Raw genomic sequence first — 27,293 nt, 5'->3', positions numbered from 1 at the left:
TTTTTCCTCTCAGATAATGTTACACCAATGAAACCTGAGCAAGCCCCTTCTTAATCTTCTCTTTGTTCATTTTTTCAAATGAAATAATATTAATTATATTTACTAAAAAACTATTCTTTGTACTTGTTCTTTCTCTAGATCAGCAACTAAACATGCTTGTTTAACTGTTAAAGATGATGTTTTCAACTGAGTTTTACAAATGATGGCTTGAAGCAAATATTTGCAAAAAATAATCCCCTTCTAAGCAAATGACTGAGTGCTGGGGAATGACAGTTTCAGAAAAGGAATGCAAGACAGTCGTTGGCTTCAGCCAGAACCAGTGTCCTTCAGTGGTGCTTCATAGTTGGGGATCCCCGAGTTAGTGCGTGGGCGCGATGGTCCGCCCCCGCATGCACTTACTGTGTTGGTAAGAGCCAGTTGCAATCCCAGCCGGGGCGGTAAAGAGCGTGCCGGTTAGTTGAGACAGCTGGGAAAGAACTTCTATTCCTGCCTCTGCACAAAAACACTTTCATTAGTTTACTCACAGGTTTTGCCAGGGAACAGTTAAGTGTTACTGAAGAGCACTAATGAGCTGGTCAGGAAAAGCCATAGCAGTTCTTGTTCTCAATTCAGATCCCTCGTGGAATAGTTTATCAGCATGTTACAGTTCACCCCTAAGAGCTGAAGTCCAAACACTTCATTTATGAGGACTGCACAACAGGGTGAAAAAGAGGGCATGGGGTCTGACCCGGGGCTTATTTTCAATCTGGAATACTCAGGCCACAGACAGAAAGTCCGCGTGTATTTTCTAAAATAGCGTGACACCAGGGAGAAGTCTCATTGTAAAGGGACAGATTTAAAACTGTTAAACACAGAATGGATACAATGGTCAAAGTTTAGCACGGCATTAATTTCACTCCTTCAGTGACCTGTATAGATTGAAGTATGCTCATTATCTTGATTGCTTTATGGTTTTACAGGGTATATTACACATGTCAAAATTTATCTAATTGTACATTTAAATATTGTATATCAATTATACCTTAATGAAGCTGCTTTAACATTTTAACAATGCTCCCAATAAAATGAAATTCAGGTGTTTGGGTAACTGGGTGAATGACAACATCTTAACTGAGGAATACTGGGGAGGAGAAGGTCTGGCGCTAAACAGGCAACCAAGAGTTTGTTTTAGATGTGTTAACTTTGAGAAGCTAGTAGAAATGCACAATATGAAGATGTCAAGTGGGAGCTAGATATGAGTCTGCAGCTCAGAGATGTCAGAGCTTGAAGCATGTATTTGGGAGTGTCCAGCATACATACTGAATTTAGAGTCTTGGGAATAGATGAGACTGCATAGGAAACAGGTGTAGTCATGGAAAAGGAGAGCCCAGATCCAGCCTGGGCACATTTAAGGGTCTTGCTGAGGAGGAGAAGCCAACAGAGGAGAATGAGAAGAAGGTGTGACTGAGGCAGGCAGGGGGACGACAAGGAGAGTGTGGTATTAAGGAAATCAAGAGAAGGAGAGTTTCAGGAATGTCCATCTTCATCAAGTGCTGCTGAGAAGTCAAAGCAAAGTGAGGATGGAGAAGGGACTACTGGATTTGGGCATGTGTAAGTCATTTATTTTCTTTCTAAAGCAATTTCAGTAGAGATAGACCACTTGTAGGAGCTTGAGGAGCAAATGACAGGTGAGGAAGGTAGAGGCAGTCGAACAATGGTTCTCAAAGTGTGGCCCTTGCATCAGCAACAGCAGCAGCAGCACCTGGGAACGTGTTAGAAATGAAAATTCTCAGACCCCGTCCCAGACCTACAGAATCAGACATGCTAGGGTGGGGCCCAGCAATGTGTATTTTAACAAGACCTTTAAAAGGTTAAAAAACACACTGAAGTTTGAGAACCACTGGTATAGTCAATTCAAAATGTGGTGAGGAAAAGTTTATGCTCACTCCTTCCTTTTTTTTGCCAGGGGGTCGGGCGGGGGGGAGACAGGAGCTACTACAGGTGTTCCTGATTTAATATGAATGATCTAATCAAGACAGAGAATTGAGTCTACACGAGAAGATGGAAGCATGGAAGTGAAGTCAGAAGGTGAAAGGCGGTGGGATACAGAGTCTAAATGGAGTAGTCTAACTTTGATATGAACAGGGGTGCTTATTCCATCGTCAACAGAAGGGAAGACAGAGAATGAAGGTAAGAGGGAAGTAGGTGGTGGATTTGGTGTTGGGAGGGAAATTAGGGAGTTTTCTTAGGCAAGTCAAAGGTGAGGTCAGCAGCTGAGAGCGTTGTTGGAAAGCTTGACTAGGGAGGAGAAGGGATGTAATAAATAGTCATCTCAAAGAGTAGAAAAATGAATTTACCAGGAAATGTGGTAGGATTGCTTTTCAGTGCAGCAATCCCATTTGATATTTATGCCATTAAATAAAGTTCGATCTATATGAACAGTTGTGTTCCTTTATCCAACAATATTCAGCTGTCTCAGTGCAGGCAGGCATAGATTTTGCAGATGGCTGTGTTTTAACCAGCACTGGGATTTAGCCAAATGGTGGGGATTTCGCCAGGAAAAAGACAAAGAGGTTCAGAGTCTTTGCAAGAGAGTAATGTAATAATAAACCATTAAATCCAAGTTTAACAAGGAAGAAACCAAGCACGGAAGCATAGTGATGGAGAGTGAAAATGTGGGAGTATGGATTGGAGGTCTTCAGCCAAAATCGATAAAGAGTGGGAATACTTGGTACATGATTTGGAAGTGGGACTCAGAGAGACATATGCTTGAAATCCAAGATATCACAGGTGACACAGCTACCAGGGATGACAAACTCAAGAGTGATGCTTGAGGTGGTGGGAAAGAGGTTTTGGGGCTGAGAAGCCAGTGTCTTCTGATTGAACCAGGGTCTTCATGGTTCATCCAAGTGGAAATTACATTGGACAAGAAGTGTAGGGGTGGGTTTAGGGCCCAGAATAGTGATGGAAAATCTAGTGTTTGCGTGCCATTAAATTTCATTTCAGACAGTTTCTATGTCACGAAACTATTGTTCTTTTCCTCTTTTGCCTTTGTTGTCTGCCTTTCAATATTATACTTTCCTGCATCCTTTTTTTCTCCTTCTACTCCAATGAGAAAATTGGCTTTGTTCTCATTATAAAAGAAGGTAATACTAGTTTATTACAGAAAGTGTAGGCAAATAAGATAAAAGAAAATATATAGTTCTATTAATATTTTGCTATATTTCCACATAGATTTTTCTATGCATAGTTGAGATTATATAATTCTAATAACTGTAAAAATTTTGTACAATAACTTGTATTTCATTTTTTTAAACCCCTTCCCATCCTTTGGTTTTTATCCTTTCCCCTGGTTGAAGCTTGACAGTGAAATTTGAAAATTAAGAACTTTAAAAACACACAGTTCTCTAAAGAATGGGTAATAAGAAACAGTATGAGAAAATTAAATTTCACACTCCCTCTCCCCTGTTATGCTTGGTAAATAAACAAATAAACCCAGTGCCCATGAATGCAGAGCTTTTATTTAACAGATAACCCAAAAGTGAATTTGACTTAATGTTTCGAAATTTCCCTTCAAGTACTGAAATCAACTTTGATACTAGATAAGTAGGCACTTTAACTTATATCAGCAACCACACTCACCTTCACAAAGCACTTCACTGTTTCTAGTGTTCTAATATTAGGTATTTATATTGTTATATATTTGTGTAGTTGAAGTTTTTGTTATTTGGGTATTCACAAGTCCTATAAGGTAAGATGCTACTACCCTAATACTCATGAGGAAATGGAGGTTTGCAAACTTGCCTAAGGCTACGCAGCTGAAGTGCCCTGAGTGGAGTTCCAGTCCAGGTCCTTGTCACCAAGCTCACGCATCCCAGGTTCAGACACAGCAGGGAAAGCTTTCTCACATTGACCAATTACGGTTCCTGTGCTGGTCAGGCCCTTTCCCCTGTGTTGTGCATGCTGATTTTACTGTGTTTTCTAGAAGAAATAGAAATAATGTTCCTGGCTGGCTCTTGTCACTACTGGCTATATTTCTATAGGAACAGGTTACTCTGACTACTAACCCCAATGCCCATTTCCTCTACATCCCCGAGTATATGAAGTATAAAGCAAAAAAGAAATAAAGAGTAAGTGTGACAGAATCATTTGAACTGAGGGTATGTCACAAATTCACCAAACGTCATCATAAAGTAGGCGTGACCGCAACCTTTCAAAACTGACCTGATGCTCCCAGTGGTACGAAGAGGTCCACGTGACCCCCTTCTTCTTCAGGGGCCACGAAGCTTCCTAATTTCTCCCAGAAGTCTCTCACATCAGGCCTCAATAAATTTTTAATACCAATTTTATAGCCTGAGGAAAGAAATTGAAAAGTCACATCAATTTGTAACGCTATCATGAACAGAAAGAAACTCTCAGCAGTTTGTGAAAATGGAACCACAATTCTAAAAGCCAACCTCTGCTCCTAAGACCAAGATCCGTATGGCACCTCTGCTTCAACGCCATGCCATGTTAAGGCCACCAGAGGTGCCGCTGGACTTCAGCGTGGCCTGGTCTCCTTCACATTCTGGATTTATTGGACACTGCGCACTTAGTTTAGGATGTTGTGTTTCTGCCTCCACTGTGTAGCAGTGTGAGTTACCAGGCTCACAACAGGGTTGAGAATGGATGGCCAGTCAAGTCCTGGAATGTTACAACCGAGTTCCAATAGAAATGTTTCCCACAGTTGTCTATCAAAAAATAAATTGTTCAGCCCTAGCCAGTTTGGCTCAATGAATAGAGCATTAGCCTGAGGACCCAAGGGTCCTGAGTTCGATTTCGGTCAAGGGCACGTACCTTGGTTGCAGGCTCCTCCCTGGCCCGGACTCTGGTTGGGACGCATGCAGGAGGCAACCAATCAATGTGTTTCTCTCATATCTATATTTCTCCCTGTCTTTCCCTCTCTTTTCCACTCTCTCTAAAAGTCAATGGGAAAATATCCTCAGGTGAGGATTTAAAAACATAATTAAAAAAAAAAATTGTTCCAAGCAGAAGTAATGCTCCCGGAGGTGGAGCCCCCCCCCCCCTAGGAATCTGTGTGATGACCCAGCTAAAGTGAGTGTGTCTGAACCCATTTCTGAACCAGTTCTGGAGACTCTGCATTCCTGAACCCCAGAAACGTAATGCAAATCAAGTCAGTCACAGGAATCCTGACGTCTAAACACGTAAGGAAAGGTCCTCTTCAGGTGACTGGACTAAGAGATTTCATTCTGTTGTTGTTAAGGCAAAGGCATCTGGGAAAACACCACAATTATATAGAAGGAAACTTTAGTTTTCTGAGGTATTTTTGTTGTTGTTACTATTGCTTTAATAAAAGAAAACAAAGAAAAGGCAGAGTTTGGAACCTTTTCTCGTCTGGAGAACAAAAAAGCTCAGATCAGGAAAACCCACCAGGCTCTTTTGCTCCATAGGAGGTGAACCAACTACCACAGTGTAAACTTGCACTTGCTACTTCTCCACCATTTAGAGAGGAGCCGCCATGTAATTAATCATAAATTTAAAAGCCAAATAGCAGCTGCTTTACTTTGGGGATGTAAAAATTTAATGTGGAACACAACTGGCTTCAGGCACAGGTAAACTAAACAAGAAAAGCCAAAAATAAGGCGAAACTGATCCAAAAGCAGTTAGTTTTTGCTAATAACAAAATTCACTGAAACTATTCCCAGTTGTAGAGTTCCAGCCGCAGAGATGGCAGTTTGATGGGTGATTCAGGAGACTCACTCTGCTATCTAGTGAGATCCCTGCCAGCTGGATCCTTGGCCATCTCTCTTCCCTCATCCCACAAAGATGGAAGATTCCAAGTTAGCAAAACTTAAAACAATTCTATTTTAGGTATAAACAAGGAAGGATGCAAGTTATAGTATGAGGGAGAATAGAAACTAAAAGTTTATTTCTAAAACATTTATCATCTCCTTCCCCCAAAAAAGGGTAACCATTAAAGTTTTTAAAAGATGGCCCATAACAAGTTAATGATATCAGCCAATCCTTTCCTTTGTGGTATAGCCATTGGAAGTATAATGAATGTTGTGAGTGCACACCAATGTATAGGTCTCGGTATTTGCTATTATTAAAATTGCTTAACTTTCATCAAGTAATGTAATCAACAGAGTAAAAGGTAACTTACAAAATGGGAGAAAATATTTGCAAGTTATATATCTGATAAGAGGTTAATATTCAGACTATTTAAGAATGCCTACAACTCAATAACAAAAAATCAAAGAACCAAATTAAAAAATGGGCAAAGGCTTGAATAGACATTTCTCTAAAGAAGATATACAAATGATCAACAAGCATATGAAGAGATGCTCTACATCATCAGAGAAACACAAATCAAAGCCACAATAGATATTATCTCATTCCCATTAGGATGGCAACTATGAAGAAAAAAAACAATAAGAACAGAAAATAACAAGTGTTGGTGAGGATGTAAAGAAATTCAAACACTTGTGCACTGATGATGGGATTGTAAAGCAGTGTAGCCACTATGAAAAACAGCATAACAGTTTCTCAAAAAATTAAAAATAAAACTACCATGTAATCCAACAAATTCTACTTCTGGGTATATATAAAGGAATTAAAAACAGGATCTCTAAGATATATTTGCATACTTATATTCTTAACAGCACTATTCACTATAGCCAAGAGGTGGAAGCAACCCAAGTGTTCATCAATGCAAGAATAAACAAAATGTGGTATATAGATACAGTAGACTATTATTCAGCCTTTAAAAAAGGAAGAAAATCTGATTACATGCTACAATATGGATGAACCTTGAGGACATTATGTTAAATGAAATAGCCAGTCATAAAGAGTCACATACTGTATGATTCCAGTTATATGAGATATCTAAAATAGTCACACTCATAGGAACAGGAAGTTGGATAGTAATGCCTGGGGGAGGGGGAAAAGGGAGTTGTTGTTTAATGGTGTAATGGTTCATTTTACCTGTCACTTTCCCCAGAAATTTGGTCAAGCATTAATCTGGGTGTGTTTGTGAGGGTGATTTGGGCTGACATCTGAATAGATAGACTGAGTAAAGCAGATTCCCTAGTATGGGTGGGCCTCATTAAATCAGTGGAAGTGGAAGACCTGAATAGAACTCCTGCCTGATTGCTCTGAGCTGGGTTATCAACCTTCTTAACAAATTGGAATTTCAATGGTACTCTGAAGGTCATACACTGACTGGGACGAATACCACACCAGTGTTAAGTGGGTTGTTCTTTCCAGTCCCATCTTACCTTGGAGTAAATTGATTTCCCTGCTATCCCCATCGCTGAATATTCCCATGCTCTGTGCCTTTTGCCCACCCAGGGCTTTATCTGTGAGATACAGCAGGCTCTCCAAAGTCATGCCACTGTGTTCGTACACCACAGAAATGACACCTGCCTTAACACTGTCCACCACCATCTAGAAAATAAAACTGAAGCTGTAGAAACCAAAGCCCATCACTTTAGACTAGTGCTAAGGAAAGGAATTTAATGAATTTGTAATCTGTGACATGTAAAGACTTTTTTTCAGAAATTATGGAAAGAGAACAATAAGTTTTCTCCTTCACTGGAGTTTTTAAAAATTATTTCTTTTCTAATTATAAGAGGAGAAAATTATATACATTTGTAGCTCCAGCATTTAGAAATAAATTCTATTATTTTCTTCCACTCATACACAGAGACCTATATACATCTTAAAAAATAATAAAATTGAGATCATTCAATTTTGCAACAGACCTCTTAGTTTTTGTTTTCTTCTAAGTTATGAATTTTTAAAAAACAGAGAGGAAGGCAGAGATATAGATAGAAACATGGATGAGTGAGAATTATTGATCAGCTGCCTCCTGCATGCCCCCTACTGGGGATCAAGCAGGTAACTTGGGCATGTGCCCTGACCAGGTATCGAATGGTGACCTCTTTGATCCTAGGTCAATGCTCAACCACTGAGCCACACTGGCCAGGCTGAATTTTTTAATTATAAATATTTTCTATTTATTTTTTAAATTTAATCTTGATTGTTCAGATTATTACAATTGTTCCTCTTTTTTCCCCCATAGCTCCCCTCCACCCGGTTCCCATCCCACCCTCTACCCTTACCCCCCCACCACTGTCCTCATCCATAGGTGTACGATTTTTGTCCAGTCTCTTCCCGCACCCGCCACACCCCTTCCCCCCCTCCCGAGATTATCAGTCCACTCCCTTTCTATGCCCCTGATTCTATTATATTCACCAGTTTATTCTGTTCACCAGATTTTTTTATTCACTTGATTTTTAGATTCACTTGTTGATAGATATGTATTTGTTGTTCATAATTTTTATCTTTTTTTTTATTAAGGTATTATATATGTACATATCTTACCATTGCCCCCCCCCACCCCACTCCCATACATGCCCTCACCCCCCAATGTTTTGCATCCGTTGGTTACTCTTATATGCATGCATATAAGTCCTTCAGTTGATCTCTTATTTCCCCACCTCTCCCTAACCTTACCGCTGTAATTTGACAGTCTGTTTGATGTTTTACTGCCTCTGTATCTATCTTTATGTTCATCAGTTTATAATGTTTTTCATTATCCCCAAATGAGTGAGATCATGTGGTATTTTTCTTTCATTGACTGGCTTATTTCACTTAGCATAATGTTCTCTAATTCCATCCAGGTGCCTACAAATGGTAGTAATTCCTTCTTTTTTATGGCAGCATAGTATTCCATTGTGTAGATGTACCATAGTTTTCTGATCCAGTCATCTGCTGACGGGCACTTAGGCTGTTTCCAAATCTTAGCTCATAATTTTTATCTTTACCTTTTTCTTCTTCTTCCTCTTCTTAAAGAATACCTTTCAGCATTTCATATAATACCAGTTTGGTGGTGATGAACTCCTTTAGCTTTTTCTTATCTGTGAAGCTCTTTATCTGCCCTTCCATTCTGAATGATAGCTTTGCTGGGTAGAGTAATCTTGGTTGTAGGTTCTTGCTATTCATCACTTTGAATATTTCTTGCCACTCCTGTCTGGCCTGCATAGTTTCTGTTGAGAAATCAGCTGACAGTCGTATGGATGCTCCCTTGTAGGTAACTAACTGTTTTTCTCTTGCTGCTTTTAATATTCTCTCTTTGTCTTTTGCTCTTGGCATTTTAATTATGATGTGTCTTGGTGTGGTCCTCTTTGGATTCCTTTTGTTTGGGGTTCTGTGTGCTTCCTGGACTTGTAGGTCTATTTCTTTCACCAGGTGGGGGAAGTTTTCAGACATTATTTCTTCAAATAGGTTTTCAGTATCTTGCTCTCTCTCTTCTTCTGGCACCCCCATAATTCGGATGTTGGTATGCTTGAAGTTGTCCCAGAGGCTCCTTACACTATCTTCATATTTTTGGATTCTTATATCTTTTTGCTTTTCCAGCTGAGTGTTTTTTGCTTCTTTGTATTTCAAATCTTTGACTTGATTCTTACGATCCTCTAGTCTGCTGTTAGATCTCTGTATAATATTTTTTATTTCAGTCAGTGTATGCTTAATTTCTAGTTGGTCCTTTTTCATATCCTCGAGGGTCTTGCTAAATTTATCGGCCTTTTCTAGAAAATTCTTGAAAAACCTTATAACCGTGGTTTTGAACTCTATATCCAGTCGTTTGCTTTCCTCATTTCTTTCATTTGTGATCTGTTTCTTTGTCTCCACATTTTGGCTGCTTCCCTGAGTTGATAGAGTGGCTTTGTGTGCTAGGTGTCCTATAGGGCCCAGTGGCTCAGCCTCCCCAGTTACCTGAGATGGACACTCTTGGTGCACCCCTTTGTGGGCTGTGTGCACAGTCTTGTTGTAGTTAAGCCTTGATTGTTGTTGGTATCACTGGGAGGAATTGACCTCCAGGCCAATTGGCTGTGAGAATCAGCTGTGTCTATGCTGGGAGAACTTCTGTGCTGGAGACACCCTTATGAGACAAGACTTGCAAAAGCCTCTGTGCTCAGCTTGAATGGGGCGGAGTCTCAGGGTGGAGCAGACAGCATTGGTTTCCTGTCAGCCCTGCCCTAATAGGCCCCTGTGTCTCAGTGTCCCATGGTAATTGCTGCAAGCACCTCTGAGAGAAAGCCACCCTCGAGTTCCGCCTGCTGCCAGACAGTCCAGTTTCTCCCCGAATGAGTCTGGGTCCCCAGAGTCTCGCCCGGAACTGGAGTTCAGTGCAGTCGGGAGCTTTTGTCTCCCTCCCCCTTGAGAAAGCCAACCGCATACTCAGTTGCCCGCCCTCTCTATGCGCGCCTCGGTGCCTCTGCCTTCCGCAGTTCCTCTGAGTCTCAGTGTGCTTTTCTCTTTCCTGACAGTCCAATTTCACCCCGTATGAGTCTGGGTCCCCAGAGTCTCGTCCGGAACTGGAGTTCAGCACAGTCTGGAGCTTTTGTCTCCCTCCCACTTGAGAAAGCCAGCTGCGCACTCAGTTGCCAGTCCTCTCTGAGCGCACGCATGCATCTCAGTACCTCTGCCTCCTGCAGTTCCTCTGAGTCTTAGTGTGCTTTTCTCTTTCCTTCTCATTGTAGAATTTCCACTCAGCCAGCCTTCCTGTGGTTCTGGATGATGTCTGTTTTGTCTTTTAGTTGTAGTTTTGAAATTGTTGCACGAGGCAGCAGTTTAGGTGTTTACCTATGCTGCCATCTTGGTTTCTCCCCTAAATACTTTCTATTTAAATAAAAATTTAAAACACTGTTCCTTGAATTCAACAGATGAATAAACTTTTCATTGTGATTAAGTTTTATTAGGAGCAGACAGGTCAAAAAGTCATTGAAGTCATTGATTTTTCTTTCTCAAGCCTCATGCCACTTTCTGGAGATCACAGTTCAACAGAATAGAGAATTACCACATGGTTACACCCTATTTTTTACCTAACCCCCCTTAATATTGATAACCAAATAAGTAATTATGACAGTCTTTTATAAAGAAGATGGGTAGGAGAATGGACTTACTTTATACCTGCTTATTCACCCATACCCTGTCACCAATTATCCTCTGTGCCCAGCATGATGCACTTTTAAACAATTAGGGAAACTATCTGTGGCCCATGTGGAGATCAAAACTCTGACCTTGCTTCCATGTGGACACGCTAAGCGAGCCACTGTGAATGATCAAGGTCAACTCCTAGATACCCAGAGGTAGAAGTGATTTCACATCTTAAAAACAAGCATTTTGTTGTAAATAGAAATTTTATTGGAAAACTTTAAGTAGGCCAATGGATATAACCTACTAAATGTTGTCGCTTACATATGCCCTGTGTGTGTATTAATGTATATGTGTACTTCCTTTATTTTTCTTATTCATATTAAAATTAAAATATATAACTTCATTATAGAAAGAGCATATTTAATTTAATGACACCCTCATTAAATAGATCACAAAATAGGATTTCTGACATTTTTTTTTTTTGAGAGATGGTAGGTACATGGTATTATTAAATTCCTTGGTATTCCAAAGAAGTTTTAAAATAATCTGTAATAACCTTGCTCTTTTGTGGTTTAAGTGCAACAAATTCAATTCAATAAGAATTTATTGGATAACTACTAATACAAGGCAGTTTAGGCCTTTTAAAAAATAATTTTAATTTATGGTTATCTTTACTGCTTCTCATTTTTAAAACTGTTTTGCGTCTGTAAATTTCCACTTAGATCAGACCAATTTTCTTTTAGATGAATCATTATCACACACATGGTGGCCAAAAGATCACCATACAATTTCTAATGTCAGTGAAAAAACTTGATTCCGGAAAGGCCTGGCCTTCTAGCCCTATACCTCATACGCAGGAATCCGAGATGATATTAATATGAAGTGTGTCTGGAAAGCATGCGAAGGGCTGTCATCATTTTTTAAAACTCCACGCCAATTTTTCTTTGATAATGAAGGGTAGGAATGTCTTCCAAAATCATTACTTCTGTAGGGGCAAGGGGAAATAAGTGAAGTTCTCGTTTTCTCTCTTTTAAAAAAAAATTTTTTTTTAATGTTTATTGATTTCTAGAGAGAGGAAGGGAGAGAGAGAAACATTGCATGTGCCCTGTCCGGGGTTGAATCTGCAACCCTAGGTATGTGCCCCGCCGGGGAATTGAACCTGTCATCCCTTGGTGTGGGAATGATGCTCCAACCAACTAAGCCACCCTGGCCAGGGCTCATTTTCTCTTAGTTTGATTTTGATAATGTGTTCTCTGTGGTCGTCAGTTATATTGTATACAAGGCAAGGGGCCTCAGTACTTCCGTTTCTCCCTGTAGTATGGGAACAAAAGCAAATGGGTCTCCTGGGCAGGTTGGGGCCAAAGCTGCTCTCTAGGCCTCCCTTCCTCCGTCTGTGGGATGCCAGAAAGTTCTCTTGCAGCTTAGCTTTCGTGGGGCTCTGAAAATGAAGGTGGTGACTTACTTAGGGGTTCAAGATGACATTTTGAAAAGGGGCAGCAGAGAGATTTCATATTTCCTTAATCATCCAGGCCTCACGGTTTTCCGAGTGACATCTCCATCCTCTCTAGTCACTCCCACCCCCACATTACCACTGGGACATGCTTAAGCCCTACAACACATTTCTGCAAAAAATAATATTTTTGCTCAGTAACTTTATACAGAAAATATACTATATCCACCATGGGGCCTCTTTTTAGAAAGCATGCTAAAGACCACTGTTACCCTAGCCCAGCCGCCGTGGTTTGCCGCTCTGTTGACTAATGAGTTTGCCGACCCCTGGACTAGACTAAATGTTACTGTGTGGTTGGAAGCTGTGAGGATTAGGCAATTGTGGCATATTGTGTGCAAAGAGGTAAAGGGTAGTATATGTCACAGTGGTCAGCAAACTCAGTCAACAGAGCGGCAAACAGCGGCTTGCGAGCTGCATGTGGCTTGCAAGCCACGGTTTGCCGACCACTGCCCTAGCCAATTTGACTCAGTGAATACAGCGGCCCTCGGACTGAATGGTCCTGGGTTCAAATCCAGTCTAAGGCATGTACCTGAGTTGCAGGCTCGATCCCCGGCCCCCATCAGGGCGTGTGCTGGAGGCAACCAATTGATGTGTTTCTCTAGTATCAATGTTTCTCTCTGTCTCTCCTCCTCCCTTCCACTCTCTAAAAATCAATGGAAAAATATCAGGTGGGGATTAACAACAACAAAAAAGACAACTGTTCTTGCTATATCAAAGGATAAGAGCCATATAATGGTGAGAGATCCTGCATGTTAGCTAGATTATTGTAGAATTGGTATCAGGGGGTGGTCCTGAGCTTCAGTACATGGAGGTTTGCTTACCGCTTGGGCAAAGCTTCGAAGGAAGCCAAAGCAAGCTGTTTCTCCAAAGCTTCATATAATCCCACTCGGTCCCTCACAGTCTGGGGGAGACGTGGTTGGCATCGGGATTTGAACAATCTAGAGCAGCGTGTTCCGCTCACCCAGGGGGGTCGGACTCGGAATAACTCCTCTGAAAAACAAACAGCAGCAGGCTTGGCTGTTGATTGCACGCTTCTCCCAGCCAAGGCTCCATAGATAAAGGCATCAAAAATAAAGCCGTCCCAGGGCAGTATTCCAAACGGCAATCATTATAGCCACTTTTATGGACTCTGTTTAGATTTCTTATCCTGTCAGCACTGTGGCTGCAAGTTCCCAGTCATTTGAGGTCAAGAAACAAAGCTCAGAGAACAAGCAACTCTTTTTCTTGTGGAAGCCAGTTAATTTATAGGCTTCCTATCCATTTCTGTCTTTCTTCTGGGCTTCAAGTAATTTCCCATTTGTTAAAATCTCACAGAGGGTGAGTCAGGAAAAAAAAACAAAAACAGGAGAACTCAAGTCAGCTTTGTCAATTAACTTTACACACAAATCAGAAGGCTTAGCTAAACATGTGTCTTGTCCCAACTTCCTTTCCACTTAAAAAAAAAAAAAAGCCATTCTTCCTATTTTCATTCCCTTTTCATTTCTCCTCCCTTTTCACCAATCCCAATTCTTCTGACCTGTCCTGAACCTATTTATTTGCTTTTGCCTGTGTTTGTACTTCTCTCTTATAACTAAAAAAAACACCTAGGACAGCAATGGAGGTGCTGATAATTGACCTTATATAATCCATCTGAAACCTTTTTGGCTTATTCATTAACTTGAAATAGAGAGTGAAGAGAAAAAGAGCTTGTTCTGAACATACTTCAGAGGATGCCATCCACATGCTGTTCCAGAAAGACAGCACTATCCTCCTCTGTGGCAAGTTGTGTATAAACCCATTGGTTTCTACAACACTTGGTTATGATGTGAAGTTTTAAATGCTACTCACTCTTACGCAGTGCAACTTCCCCCCAAATTATTTTCCTTAGGCACTTTTCTCTGTGTCTCTCCTGTAGCTCCTCGTCGTCTGTTTTGGGTTCATTCAGGGTCCCATAAACAGCAGCAGCTTGCCTAGGTGTCAGCCAGTCTAAGTTGCACACACAAGCAATGTAATGGTGCTTCCAAGCACCGTACTCATGATCTGTTGGCGTATAGGGCAGAAACCATCCAAGCTTGATGCATTTGGGCATCCATATGCAATCCTTCGGAGAAAGAAATGAGAAAGATGAGTTGTGAGTTTTTTAAAGGTCAGTTTCCTAGTAATAATGCTTTCAGGTACACACATAATATTTTTTAATACTTTCAGATTTCTAGTGCAGTTGATTTGCCATCTAATCTTGATGCTGAGAAATAAGAAACATTCATTTCTCCATAGCAAAACGATCCTTTGATTATGTATGAATATACACTGAGTGGCCAGATTATTATGATCTCTGAACGCATAATAATCTGGTCATTCAGTGTGTGTGTGTGTGTGTGTGTGTGTGTGTACTAGAGGCCTGGTGCATGAACTCGTGCATGGGTGGGGTTTGGCCAGCCTGGCCAGAGGGAAGAGACATGGGCGGTGGGCGGCCTGCCTGCTGGTCGAACTCCTGGTAAAGGGGACAATTTGCATATTAGCCTTTTATTATATAGGATATACACTGAGTGGCCAGATTATTATGCATTCAGAGATCATAATAATCTGGCCACTCAGTGTATGTATTAGTTATCTTGGTCCACACATCTAGTGCCCCATAGCATTTGGTTACTTTAAGCCTAGATTCTGGGACTTCTGCCTCTAGCAATGATATAGTTGTTTGTTTCAGACCAATCCTCCCACAGAGAACAACTTTGATTGAACCATATGATATTGCCAATGTGCAACCAGTTTTGGTAAATGAAAACAGCGGATTTCATGTGGTTGAATCTAATTAAATATCTTGACGAAATATTATACAACAATTATTTGAAGTCATTGTAGAGCTACCAGTGCAATAAGGACCTGTGCAGCTCAGAGAGAAGGCTGATCCTGGGCATCACTCTCACATCAGGGAGTCTGACAGCTCCAAAGTGAAGTTCAGGCTGACAAGCTGAGCAGAAAGCTATGAGTGAAAGACTTAGAAGCTGTGAAAACTTCTAGACATTCTCACAGGGAGGAGAGGAAACAAATTTAAATTTAGGGCCCACTAAGGGGAGGAACCCTGGTAACCACACCAGGCTTTCGGTTGAGATCCTTTTCAGCAAGGACAGTGAGGAATTGGGTAAACTCTCACCAGGACTGAAGCTAGCTTTGAAACAGCTCATTCTCTGATTGGATTTCAGGCATCTATTCCTAGCCAAACCAAATGCCAGAGCCAAAAGCAAATTCTTTCTGGAGGAAGATAACATCCAGAGACTCAAATTATCACATTAACTTACTTATACTCAGTATGTGGTATTCAATCAAAAATTGCAGGCAAACAAAAAGACAATTATTCATTTTTTCTTTTATCTTTGAGTAAATAGAAATAGACCCTCAGGATATCCAGATGTTGTAATTATCAGATATAAACTTTTTTAAAAAAATAACCTATACTTAATATGTCTAAGAAATGAAATAGCTAGGTGGAAAATTTTGGCAAGATAATCAAATCAACATTCTAGAACTGAAAAATATAACTAAAATTTAGAACTCAATGATCCAGTTTAAGAGCAAATTAGAATTCAGTTTAAAAGGTGTTACCAAAAACTGTAGAAGAACCAAGCAATACTTAGAGAGATGCAGTTACATTTATTATGCGCGGGTCCAGAGGAAAATGTCTCTCAAATTCTGGGCCCCAACATGGAGGAATTTTCCCTATTTATATGTTTTTACCTTCTTTGTTTCCCAAATATAGGGTGTTTCCAGCCCCCTTTGTAAGTTCTTAAAGAGTCCCTATGTGCTGGGGCCTTGAGACCTCAACCAAAGGCATGGCCTCGTGCCAGCACTGATAATTTTGTCCAGGGAAGGTTTTATGGCCTCTCTGAAGTGGGAGTAGTCTCATTTTCCTTATTATTTAAGCAAGCAAGCATTTACAGAAGCCAAATAGCAGGGTTAAAATTTCAAACAGCAGTTTTTATATAAGATGGATGCTTCATTCCCCACTGGTTTTATGTACATGAGTCAAATCATTGACTCTTGGTCATTGTCAAGGAGGGAGTTATATTTACCCCTGAGGACTATAATTTTCATTTTCTGCCTCATAAAGTTAGTGGGCCTGCTTATAAGATAAGGGCCCGGAATGAGGGCCAGGAGTAATCTTTAGAGAGTCTGAAAAGTCCTGGACTCCCTATTTTTCCTGGGCTGTCTTAAGCCGGGTATGATGAAGCCACGTTGGGATTCCGTTGACCTTGACTGCCGTGGAGGTGGTCCTTTCCAGGTAGGAGTCAGTCCTTAGGTGGCAAATTTCTTTACCCAAACAGAGTCACCAGGGTGGAAGGGATGAACCGGATCAGAAGTTGGTACAGGCAGAGCATCTCAGATGTGCTTCTGGATTGCTTCCTGGGTAGACTATAAAGCCTGTAAGAACTTGAATAAAGACTGGTTATGAATTTCAGATTTTCTAGATTGGGTAGATCAGGGTCTGGAAGAGTCACTAGAATCTGTAGAGGCCCCACTGGTTTTAGGGCAGCCTCCCAGGCAGCTTCATTTGTGGCCCGGTTCCCTCTTGCTTCTTTGGAGACCCCTTACCTTGTAAATAGCCCTATGTACGTGAGCCATTGTAAATGCATACTTGCTATCAGTATAAATTGTTACTGGTTTTTCTTTTGTCTACCAGGGAGCCTGAAACTGGGTGACTCGAGTGTTTGACATCCAGTGCTCTAGTGTATTCCAGAGTAAAGCCTCGACCTCATGGGGGCAGTTAGGATTAGTTACTGTCCTAGGGTTAACTTATTTGCTTTTTCGATAAGCATAGCTGTGGCTGCTACCGCCTAGAGGCAAGTATGTCACCCAAATGCAAAGGGATCAAGTCTTTTGGACAAATAGGCTACTGGCCTTTTCTAAGGGCTGAGACTTTGGGTGAATACCTCTTTGGCTATGCCCCTTGTCTCACATACATAGAGGTGGAAAGACTTAGTTACACATCTGGTAGTGCTAGTTGGCCCATCGTCCTTACTCTGCTCATGTCTGTCTAACTGCCTAATATATTACCTCAAGGATCCTGGCTCTGAATTCTTTTAGGGAAAATGGACGTTGAATTTCTTCTATAGCTGCTTCCTGCTGAGGAGGGACGGAGTTTTCCCTCAGAGCCAAGAGATCCCTGCTGTCTGTCAGAGGGACAATGAGGCCTGGGCACAGAAGGAGATGGGCTTGTGACCTGGCAGAGACAAACTGTAACAAATGGTCCAGTGGAAGGGAAAGAAAACATTTCAGTTTTAATAACCTCTATTGAAATAGAATTTTTCTCCTCAAAATTACCTCTCTGTTTATTAAAAGAGCCAAATCAAGACCAATTTACCTATTGTATTTAATTTGGCCTGATTGTTTGCATAAACACAACAAGAATGGCAACTAACTACCTTTGCAAGAATTTCATGATTGAATCTTAGTGTGCCCCATAGGGCTAGGACAGGGGTGGGCAAACTTTTTGACTCGAGGGCCACAATGGGTTCTTAAACTGGACCGGAGGGCCGGAACAAAAGCATGGATGGAGTGTTTGTGTGAACTAATATAAATTCAAAGTAAAGGAGCGGAGGGGAGAGCAAGAGAACCCTCCGCTCTTTCGGCTCCGCGGGCCGGATAGAACAGCCGAACGGGCCGGATCCAGCCCGCGGGCCGTAGTTTGCTCATGGCTGGGCTAGGAAGCCAAGCCATCCAGCTGCCGTCGGCCTGCCTGCAGTATCTGCTGAGTTAGGTGAATTTCTCACCTGCAGCGACTCCACCTGGGCCCACGCCCTAGGTTTTAAGGCCCATCTCAGTAGCTCTCCTACTCATTGCAGCCTAGAGTGCTTGGGGGTTCCGCAAGGATGCAGAGGCGTCCTTATTGCTCCCCTTCTACTCTGACCAACCGCCAGTGATGGTAGGGCCTGGGCCTGATGCTCCAGCGCCAGCCATTTTCAGGGCTCCCAAGCAGGATACCAGGCTTTTCCTTGGCAGTCTTATTGGCTTCAAGTCTTCAGAGTTCAGACAGGGCTCTTTAAAACATAATACTCCAGTCAAAATTTCCAGTCAATAAAACCACTATTAGAAACCGGTCTTATTGAATTTATGCAAAGAAATGTATTGCCATGATTTATTAAGCATTGCCAAATTTCAGAGAAATTATGTAAGGAGAAAAATATACTGACCTGCTTTAAGATCTTCTGATTTTCCTTGTCAGTCCTTTCTATGGATTCTTCAGAGTAATATAACTGTCTTCAAATGACAAGGAGAAATTCAAAATGTGTCTATATTCAAGTAGACAATTATAGCTGTCCTTGTAGTAGGGATCCCCCTACTTGACTTGTCCTTAAAATTTTATATGGTCTCTGGGAGGGGTGACATGCCCTCTGAGAAAGGACTAAGGGAGCTTTATTGCTTTACAGGGTCTCAGATGTCACAGGATCTCACGGGGTCTGTAATTCCTGTAACAAAGGGCTGGTACTCACCACTTCCCTCTGTTCCAAACAGGCCTTCCCCAGTTTCCTAAAGTTGAGGTTTGTGCCACACCTGACATGGGCATGGCTACACAGGCCTGCAAGACAGTATACAGGCTGCCAACTGTCTTTCAATAGAGACCAAAACCAGATGGGTATTTTCCTTGCCCATTTGGGCACCTGCCCTTTTGGCAACTGCATTCAAATCTGTAAGGTTAATGCAATATTATTAACACAATGAAGTATAATATTGGCACCATGGCCACCTTAGGTAGCCAAATCTTCTGCTACCATATATGACACATGGTAGGGCTATAAAAATACCTTAGGGAGGTGACTAAGGTCTATTCTTGACCATCTCACACAAAACAAAATTGTCCTTGTCTTTCTGGAGTCATGTCCATGAAGACACAGGCATCATCTAAGTCTATTATACAGTTTTCTGCAGGCCACTGTCAGGGATGTGCATGGTGGCCAGTTCTTCTTTCTAGCCACAAACACAGCCTGTCTAATTTCCCTAAAATTTATTCTGACACGGGAGAAAGTTGTTTTGCTGTAAACAGGCAGCTTAACCCCTACATAACTGGGCTTGGCCATCTGCCTAGAAAGCTGTAATTTATAAGTTTAACATGTGGCCTTAGGTCCTTCCAACCCAACAGGGTCTCTGTCATCCCTCAGTCAGACTCCGCCTCTCTTGGAGAATCTCAAAGTCCTGAAGGCTCCCCGGTCCAGGGAGAGTGCCTTTCCTATGCTCTTTGACTTTAAGCTGCCAGCCCAAAACAGCCAGAGTTGCAGTTAGAAATAGCTTTGCATAATTTGCAAAGAGCTTCTGTGGCAGTGGCTTGGGTATTAGGCCCCTTGTCTTCTGTGGCAGTGGCTTGGGTATTAGGCCCCTTCCCGCCAGTTCCCTTTGTGGCAGAGCAGCAACCAAGGCCTCTCCCAAGGGAGTGCACTGGAAGGGGATCGCAGCCCCTCCTCTTCCAGCAGCAACAGGTACTGAACCCTTTCAGTACATTTGCAAACAAGGAGCTTCCACTAGCTCTATCTGCTGCTTTTACAGATCCCGGGCCTGCTGCTCTATTCTTGGGGCTGCAGGAAGGCTAGCAGCAGTCACTGGCTTCTGGTTTAACTGCTGCAGCCAGCAAGCCAAAGGCCTAAGTCTTGTATTGCTTGTTGTAAAACGCTCATTATTCACTGGGCAGCAGCGGGGCAGCTAGATTAATTATGCTTGCAGAAAACTTGTGACCTTGAATCTAGTGAAGTTCTGATAAGACACCTGGACCAGACCCCTATGCCAGCAGAGCGGTCTGCAGGCAGTAAAAATCAACAAAACTTATCTCTCCCTGCTTCATAATTAACTGCCGACACCCCCCCCCCCCACCATCTTTTTCTGCATTAACCATTTACTCTGTCCTGAAACAAGGCAAATGGTCTGAGATACTGTATATTTAGGCTTTTTACATTTAAGGATACTTTTTTCTTTCTGTAACCGTTATTTTCCCTCATAGATTTTTCCTCTTTACTGTAAGCCCCTAGAGTATCTTAAATCCTCCTCCTTTGCCACTCTTGATTTCTCTGACCACCCCCCAGTCCAGTTGCTTGTCTCCCTTTCCTATTGTGAGTCAGAGGAAGACAATTCCTACAGAGGGGAGAAATAGAAACAGTGGGAGTTTCAGAGAAAACTACAGACTACAGCTGTAGTAGTCCTCCCTTTCGAAGGCTGAGGTCCAACCTGTGGAGAAAAATGACTCTTAGTCAGCCTGGAAAGATAGCAGATGAGGATAAGGGTGTGTAGGGAGATTTCTTGCAAACTGAAAGCCTGGATGGCCTCCTGAAAGAAAAGATCTTTAATCCAGTTACAGATGCTATTAGAATCCAGATGAGAGAGGAAAGGAAAGACCAGGTTATGTCCTCTATGAGGATCCTAATAACTGAAAACAGCAAGTCAAACAAAACACACAACCACGAAGACAACAGACTACACAAGACACACAACCAGGGTTAATGGGGTCCATAGACAGTTAATAATAACTTCAGCCTTAGTTCCGCCTCAGGTGGCTCACGTTGGACTATGATGTCACAGGCAGGGACAGGGCCTGTAAATCTCTCTGCCCTGCAGAGCTGTAAGCCCTGCCCCTGGAAGTCTCCGACCACCAAAAGAGATAAGAAAGCCATAAATAAAAGTTCTTTGTTCTTTGAAATGTCACAAATTTATACCTTTAAATTAACCCTAGGACTTTAAAATTTCAATTAAATACAGCAAGTTCACAAATCAGAGCAAACTGAAACCCTTACTTATACAAAATTAGAAATTTTTATTAGCTAAGTGGGCTGATTCCCTCTCTAATGGAGAGCAAAAGACTCTGAGAAAAAGAATTCTCAGCAGCTGCTAAAGACTTTTGCATTCCATCACAGCAGGTCTGCCCTATCTTTAAACAAATTAAACAATAGAAAGAGATAAAAATTCTCTCCTGTGTACAGCCAAAAGGCACAAAGTGGCTTTCGCTTCACACAGACCAGTTAATGAGCAGATAATTATGCCAAGACAAACAAACATCCATACTCACACTCTCTCAGTAGACTAGCCCAGACTGGAGCTGAACAGATAAAGGAAACAATGCCCACCTCCCCAGATGGGCTTGGGGGCACTCCCGGCACCCATGCCCCAGAACAGAATTCTCAACCAACATCTTGGTGAGAACCTACTGGAGGAGTTAAGACTGCATCCAGTCCCCCTTTTTGGTAGCAAATTGGCTAGTCCCACACAAACAAACAGCAGAGTGAACTCATAATTCCTTAATCGAATCTGAATTCATTCACCTCCAGAGTCCCACATTTATATACCAGCTAGTCCGAGTTTTTTACTTCTACCAGATATTTACCCAGAGTTTAAACAGTCCACCTGATTCCTGATTAATTTACATTAATAAATTAATGGCTTCCGGGGAGGTGATCAAGCTCCCCCTTCCACTCACTTGGAGTGGGCTGAACTGATGGGGCCCCTACTTTACCGATTCTGTCGACAGGTCCAGAAGTGTCCGTCCACTCTCTCCAGATGCCGGCCGGGTCCTGGGCTGAGGTCCAGGAGCACCCAGAGTCCCCCGGTTCAATTCTGCTAAATCAGCAGAGCAGCACCTCCCGGAGGCCTATCCGGCTCCCCGGGCCCCAAACCCGGTCCACTCACCAGAGGCTAAAAAGCCAAGCATGGGTTGGTTTTCTCGGTCAGGGAACCAATAATGTTACAGGAAACCGGAGAAGAACCAAGCAATACTTAGAGAGATGGAGTTACATTTATTACGCGCGGGTCCAGAGGAAAATGTCTCTTAAATTCTGGGCCCCAACATGGAGGAATTTTCCCTATTTATACGTTTTTACCTTCTTTGTCTCCCAAATATGGGGTGTTTCCGGCCCCTTTTGCAAATTCTTAAAGAGTCCCTATGTGCTGGGGCCTTGAGACCTCAACCAAAGGCCTGGCCTGGTGCCAGCACTGATAATTTTGTCCAGGGAAGGTTTAATGGCCTCTCTGAAGTGGGAGTAGTCTCATTTTCCTTATTATTTAAACAAGCAAGCATTTACAGAAGCCAAATTGCAGGGTTAAAATTTCAAACAGCAGTTTTTATATAAGATGGATGCTTCAGAGGTAATTAGTCAACTAAATGACAGGCCAGAAGAAAAGTCCAGACTGAAACACTGACAGCCAAAAGGAAGGAAAAGACATATGAGAAAATGTGAAACTATGGGATAAGTATTGGAATCCCACAAGGAAAAGAGAGAAAATGGGGCAGAAGCAATATATAAAGAGATAGCATCTGAGAACTTTTCAAAATGGATAAAGGACATTAAATCTCAGATTCAAAAATCACTGCAAAACACAAAACAAGATAAATGTACAAACACACACACACAGACACAGACTCTAGGTACATTATGATAAAATTACACAAAACAAGAGAGAGAGAAACATATAGCAGCTAGAGAAAATAGAAATATTACCTTTAAAGGAACAACTATAAAACTTCCTACTCCTCAAAAAATAGTTGTAGAAGCCAGAGATCAATGGAAAAATATCATATACTATAAACAATTAACTGCCAACCTAGGTTCAAATTTCCAATGACACTAGCCTTTAATTATGAAGGTGAAAAGAGACATTTTTTAAAATAAAAACTAAGAGAATTTGTCATTAGCAAGTTGCATAAAACGAAATATTAAAGAGAATTCAGAAGGAAAATGATCCCAAATGGAAATTCAGAGATGTAGGAAGTTATGAAGAGCAACAACAACAAAAAAAGTAAATATGTTGTTACCTATAAATATTGACTATATAAAAAATAGTAATAAGGGGGGTAGGGGTTGGTGAAAAAGGTGAAGGGATTAAGAAGTACAAACTGGTAGTTACAGAATAGACACAGAGATGTGAATTACAGCATAAGGAATATGGTCAATAATAACTTTGTATGGTGCCAGGTAGATATTAGAATTACAGGGGGGCCACTCTGTAAAGTGCATGATTGTCTAACCACTATGCTGTACACCTGTAACTGATACTCAATAATATTGAATGTAACTGCAATTGAAAAATAATAATTAAAAAATAATTGTAATAAAGTCTTGTGAGGTTAACATATATTTAAGTGTTTGTATCTTTTACATATGTTTAAATATATATAAAGTCATAGATGACATTAGAATATCTGACAACAAAAGCATGGAAACCAAGGGGGACGAGAGGGATGGAGTTAAAGGGTTCTAAGCTCTTTGCATTCTCTCGTAAGTGGTAAAGTAATCCTAGCATGAGTGCTGTAATTGCTGGGTAGCCATGAAAGAATTCTGAAGAATTCATAACTAGCAATAAAAATAAATATTTAAGTACTCCAAAAGAAGACAAGGAGAAAAATGAAATATAAAACACATGGAACAGACAAAAAAATAAATAGTAAAATGGTAGTCAGGCCCAAATATATCAGTATTCACATAAATGTAAACAGACAAATTTCCCCTGCTAAAAGTCAAAGACTGCTAAATGTTAAAAAACAACCAAACCACCTTATTCTGTTTATAAGACATATTTTTTTAAACATAAGGACATAGAAAGGTTGAAAATAGAAAGAGAACAATCCGCCATGCAAACACTAAGCCTGGACTTTATTGTAGCAATAAGTCCAGGGCTCACAGTGACTCTTGCATGTGGCCCCATCACAGAGAGTGAGGTGTTCTCTGGGATCAGAACCTAGCACAAGCCACCCTGGGAAGTGTGCGCAGGTTCAAGAAGTAAGTTATTGACTTGTTTTTAAAGTATGTCCCCATTACATTCTATTAAACCTTTTAAAAAGACATGAAGGAACAAATAGGCCAGAGGCAGGCTTATCTTCTTTACAGATATTAGCCAAAGAGAGCTCAGTTGAAATTGTGAATTATCATGGATAAAATAATCTATAATAATAAAAGCGTAATATGCAAATCAACCAAACAGCCGAATTGCGGAACGACTATCCGGATGACCACACTATGACACTCACTGGCGCCAGGCCAGCCAAGGTGAGTGTGATGCGATTGGTTGGGGGGCCCCCGCCATCACCCCATGATCACCCCATAGAGGGAGGCCCAGGCCACCAACCGGCAGGTTGGGGCAGGTGGGCAGAGCCCCGGCCGGGTGGACAGGGCCTACCTCTTTGGGGTGACTGATTGTGGAGCCCTACGATTGATCACCCCAAAGAGGGAGGCTGGCGGGTGGGCGGGGCCTCCCTCTGTGGGTGATCGATCGCTGGGCTCCCAGACTGCAAGAGGGCACAGGCTGGGCTAAGGGACGCCCCCCCCCCCCCCCCCCCGGCACGAATTTCGTTCATCAGGCCTCTAGTATTATATAAAAACCAAAGCTTAAATAATTTTTAGGAAAGAATGGACTTTTTTGGCCAAGGTAAAATATTTTCTAAATATTTGAGTACTTAAAAATTATTATAATTACATGAATTATTAGAATAATGTATAGCTGTTACTTACAAAATAATGTACTTATTCCTATTTATTTTTCTTAAGGGTAAGTTAAGTATGTTTCAGATACCCCTATTTATCTCTGGGAAGAAAGTTACCCCAGTAGCCCCATTAGAGATGACTGTTGTATTTGAACCCTAGGAAGTAACAAGTGGTACACCTGTTCGGTTAAAAACTTCCAGGGCCAGCTGACTTGTGCAGCTGCACACAAATCTCTTGGACTCAGGAAGGAAAAGATGTAGAGAGAAATGAAGCGTGGTAACACTGTGGAGAAATCCAATTTGGCCACTTGCATCCTTTCTGAAAACTGATCATGGACAAACCTAAGAAAGATACAGAAATTTAGTTCAGAACACTAATATCCATGAACTGTACAAAACAAAACAACAATTTAAATTGTTGAACTTATGAGTATAAAATTATTGATACTTTTCTTATATTACCTTTTATGTTTGTATGATTTATAGCAATACCCCCTTTTTTAGTCCTGATATTAGATAATTTGTGTTTTCTCTCTTTTTTTCTTTGCTACTCAGTTTGTCAACTTTGTTACTTTTTTTTAAAAAAACAGCTTTTGTTTTTGTAGACTTTTTAAATTGTCCATTTTCTATTTTATTTATTTTTACTATTATTTTTTTCCTTCTACTTGCTTTGGGTAAAATTTGCTATTTTTTCTAATATTTTTTAAATGTAATACTGTTTATTTAACTTCAAAAATATTTCAGCACTCTAAGTATATAAAAGTAAAAACAAAACAAAATTCCAAATTGTGTTTAGTACAGAAGGTTCTTGAACTTTCATTGATGCAGTGAGTCTTCACTTTGCTGAAAATGAAGAGTTGTACAGTTTGTTTAAGAACAAACAGTTTAAAACTACCACACTTAACTAAAAAAGACCCAAACTCTTCTCACGCCAGCTGACCCCCTTTTCCAGAGCTGAGAATAGCAGAGTGTTGTGTCACTGTGAACAAAAACAGGACAACCTGAAGCTACATGGATGCCCACTGCAGTGTCCCTGGTCCACTCCTCACAGGCACCTTCCCCACAGCATCGATGCCAAGCAAAGAGCATCAAGAGCTTGTCTCAGTTGTTTTGTTCTTTTTACAAACTATAGATACAGATAACTCAGAACTTCTAGCCAATAACCAAATAGTTAACACCATCTTACAGATTAAAAAAAAAAAAGAAAAGAAAATGCCAGAAACATCTTTAAATGCCTTATCACATCAACAGCAAAGTGCACAGAGTGAGAACATGAGAGCCTTTTCATTTAAAAATGTTTGAAAATATGTACAACTTTGATATAGTTCAAGGATACTCCGGACACCCACGGCCACTTCATGTAAACCACTGACAATTTCTAGGGCACTTTAAGAGACTGCATATGATCATGATCCAACTGTGTGATTAATCATAATGTGGGCAACAGACACTTCTCAAATAGAGCTGTGTCAGTTATGGTGCTCCCCTACTCTAAAGTATTCACAAGGAGACAGATATCTAACACAGCTTTTTAAAATTCTTCTTCTCCCTCTTCCTCTTCCTCCTCCTCCTCCTCCTCCTCCTCCTCCTTCTCCTTCTCCTCATTTCCCCACTTCCATGTTATTTTAAAATAAGTCCAAGACATCATATTTTATCTATAAACATTTCAGTGTGTATACTAAACAATGAGAACATTAAAAAACATATTATCTAATACTACCATCATACCTAAAGAAATTCAATAATTTCTTAATGTGACATCTATAAAGAAAACTTTTTTATATGACATCCATCAAGAAAAGTTCTTACACCGCATTTCAAGCTGCCTAAGCACAGATCTTGAATAAAGACACAATCTAAGGCCCTATCAAAGTGATCATCTTGGGACTATAGAGGCCAAAGAGACATTTGACAGCCTATGAAAGATGCATTGCTAGCCCTGCAGCCACCAACTATAAAAACAACAGAAATGACTGTCCTTTTTAGATACTAGCATAAACATCTGCTTCAGTCCCAAGCTACCAGATGGGTGGTCATCATTGAATAAGAATCTCTAGAATAAGAAAGTTTGGGAGCAATCCAGGTACCAGTAAATCAAACTCTTCACTGGAACTTCTCATCTCCTCCAAACTTCATGGAATTACAGACATTTGTGACCAGTCTCACAGCTGATTGGAAACTTTGGCAATAAGAACCTACCAGAACTCATTTACCTCAGGCCATTGACACTAGAACTTTTTCTCTCTGCTAAGGCGCTACTGCTGCCCTGTTACTGGGTCCTAATGGACAGATGAACTCACTGCAAGGAAAGTCATGACTCTGAACAGATCTCCTTCGGCTATGGGTCTTCTCTGACCTACATTCCCATAGAGTGGGTCAAGCCTCAGAAAGTTTCCAAGTGAAATGAAAATGGCACCTCCAGTTAGGGACAAAAAG

General features: G+C 41.1%; 1 protein-coding gene across 1 annotated transcript in view; it reads right to left on the bottom strand.

The window, feature by feature from the left end:
* ECT2L (epithelial cell transforming 2 like) overlaps nt 1-27,293 on the bottom strand; it is a 72,037-nt gene that overhangs the window by 26,489 nt on the left and 18,255 nt on the right. The window contains exons 6-12 of the mRNA XM_080665282.1: nt 25,037-25,199; nt 14,258-14,510; nt 13,252-13,420; nt 11,767-11,905; nt 7,257-7,425; nt 4,204-4,332; nt 400-492 (exon numbers count right to left, since the gene is read on the bottom strand). Coding sequence (XP_080521408.1) covers nt 400-492; nt 4,204-4,332; nt 7,257-7,425; nt 11,767-11,905; nt 13,252-13,420; nt 14,258-14,510; nt 25,037-25,199 — 1,115 coding nt within the window. The remainder of the gene's footprint in view (nt 1-399; nt 493-4,203; nt 4,333-7,256; nt 7,426-11,766; nt 11,906-13,251; nt 13,421-14,257; nt 14,511-25,036; nt 25,200-27,293) is intronic.

Source organism: Plecotus auritus, assembly GCF_963455305.1.
Source record: "Plecotus auritus genome assembly, chromosome: 4".
NCBI lineage: Eukaryota > Metazoa > Chordata > Mammalia > Chiroptera > Vespertilionidae > Plecotus > Plecotus auritus.
The sequence above is the reverse complement of the archived record's forward strand: the minus strand, read 5'-3'. Positions and strand labels throughout refer to the sequence as shown.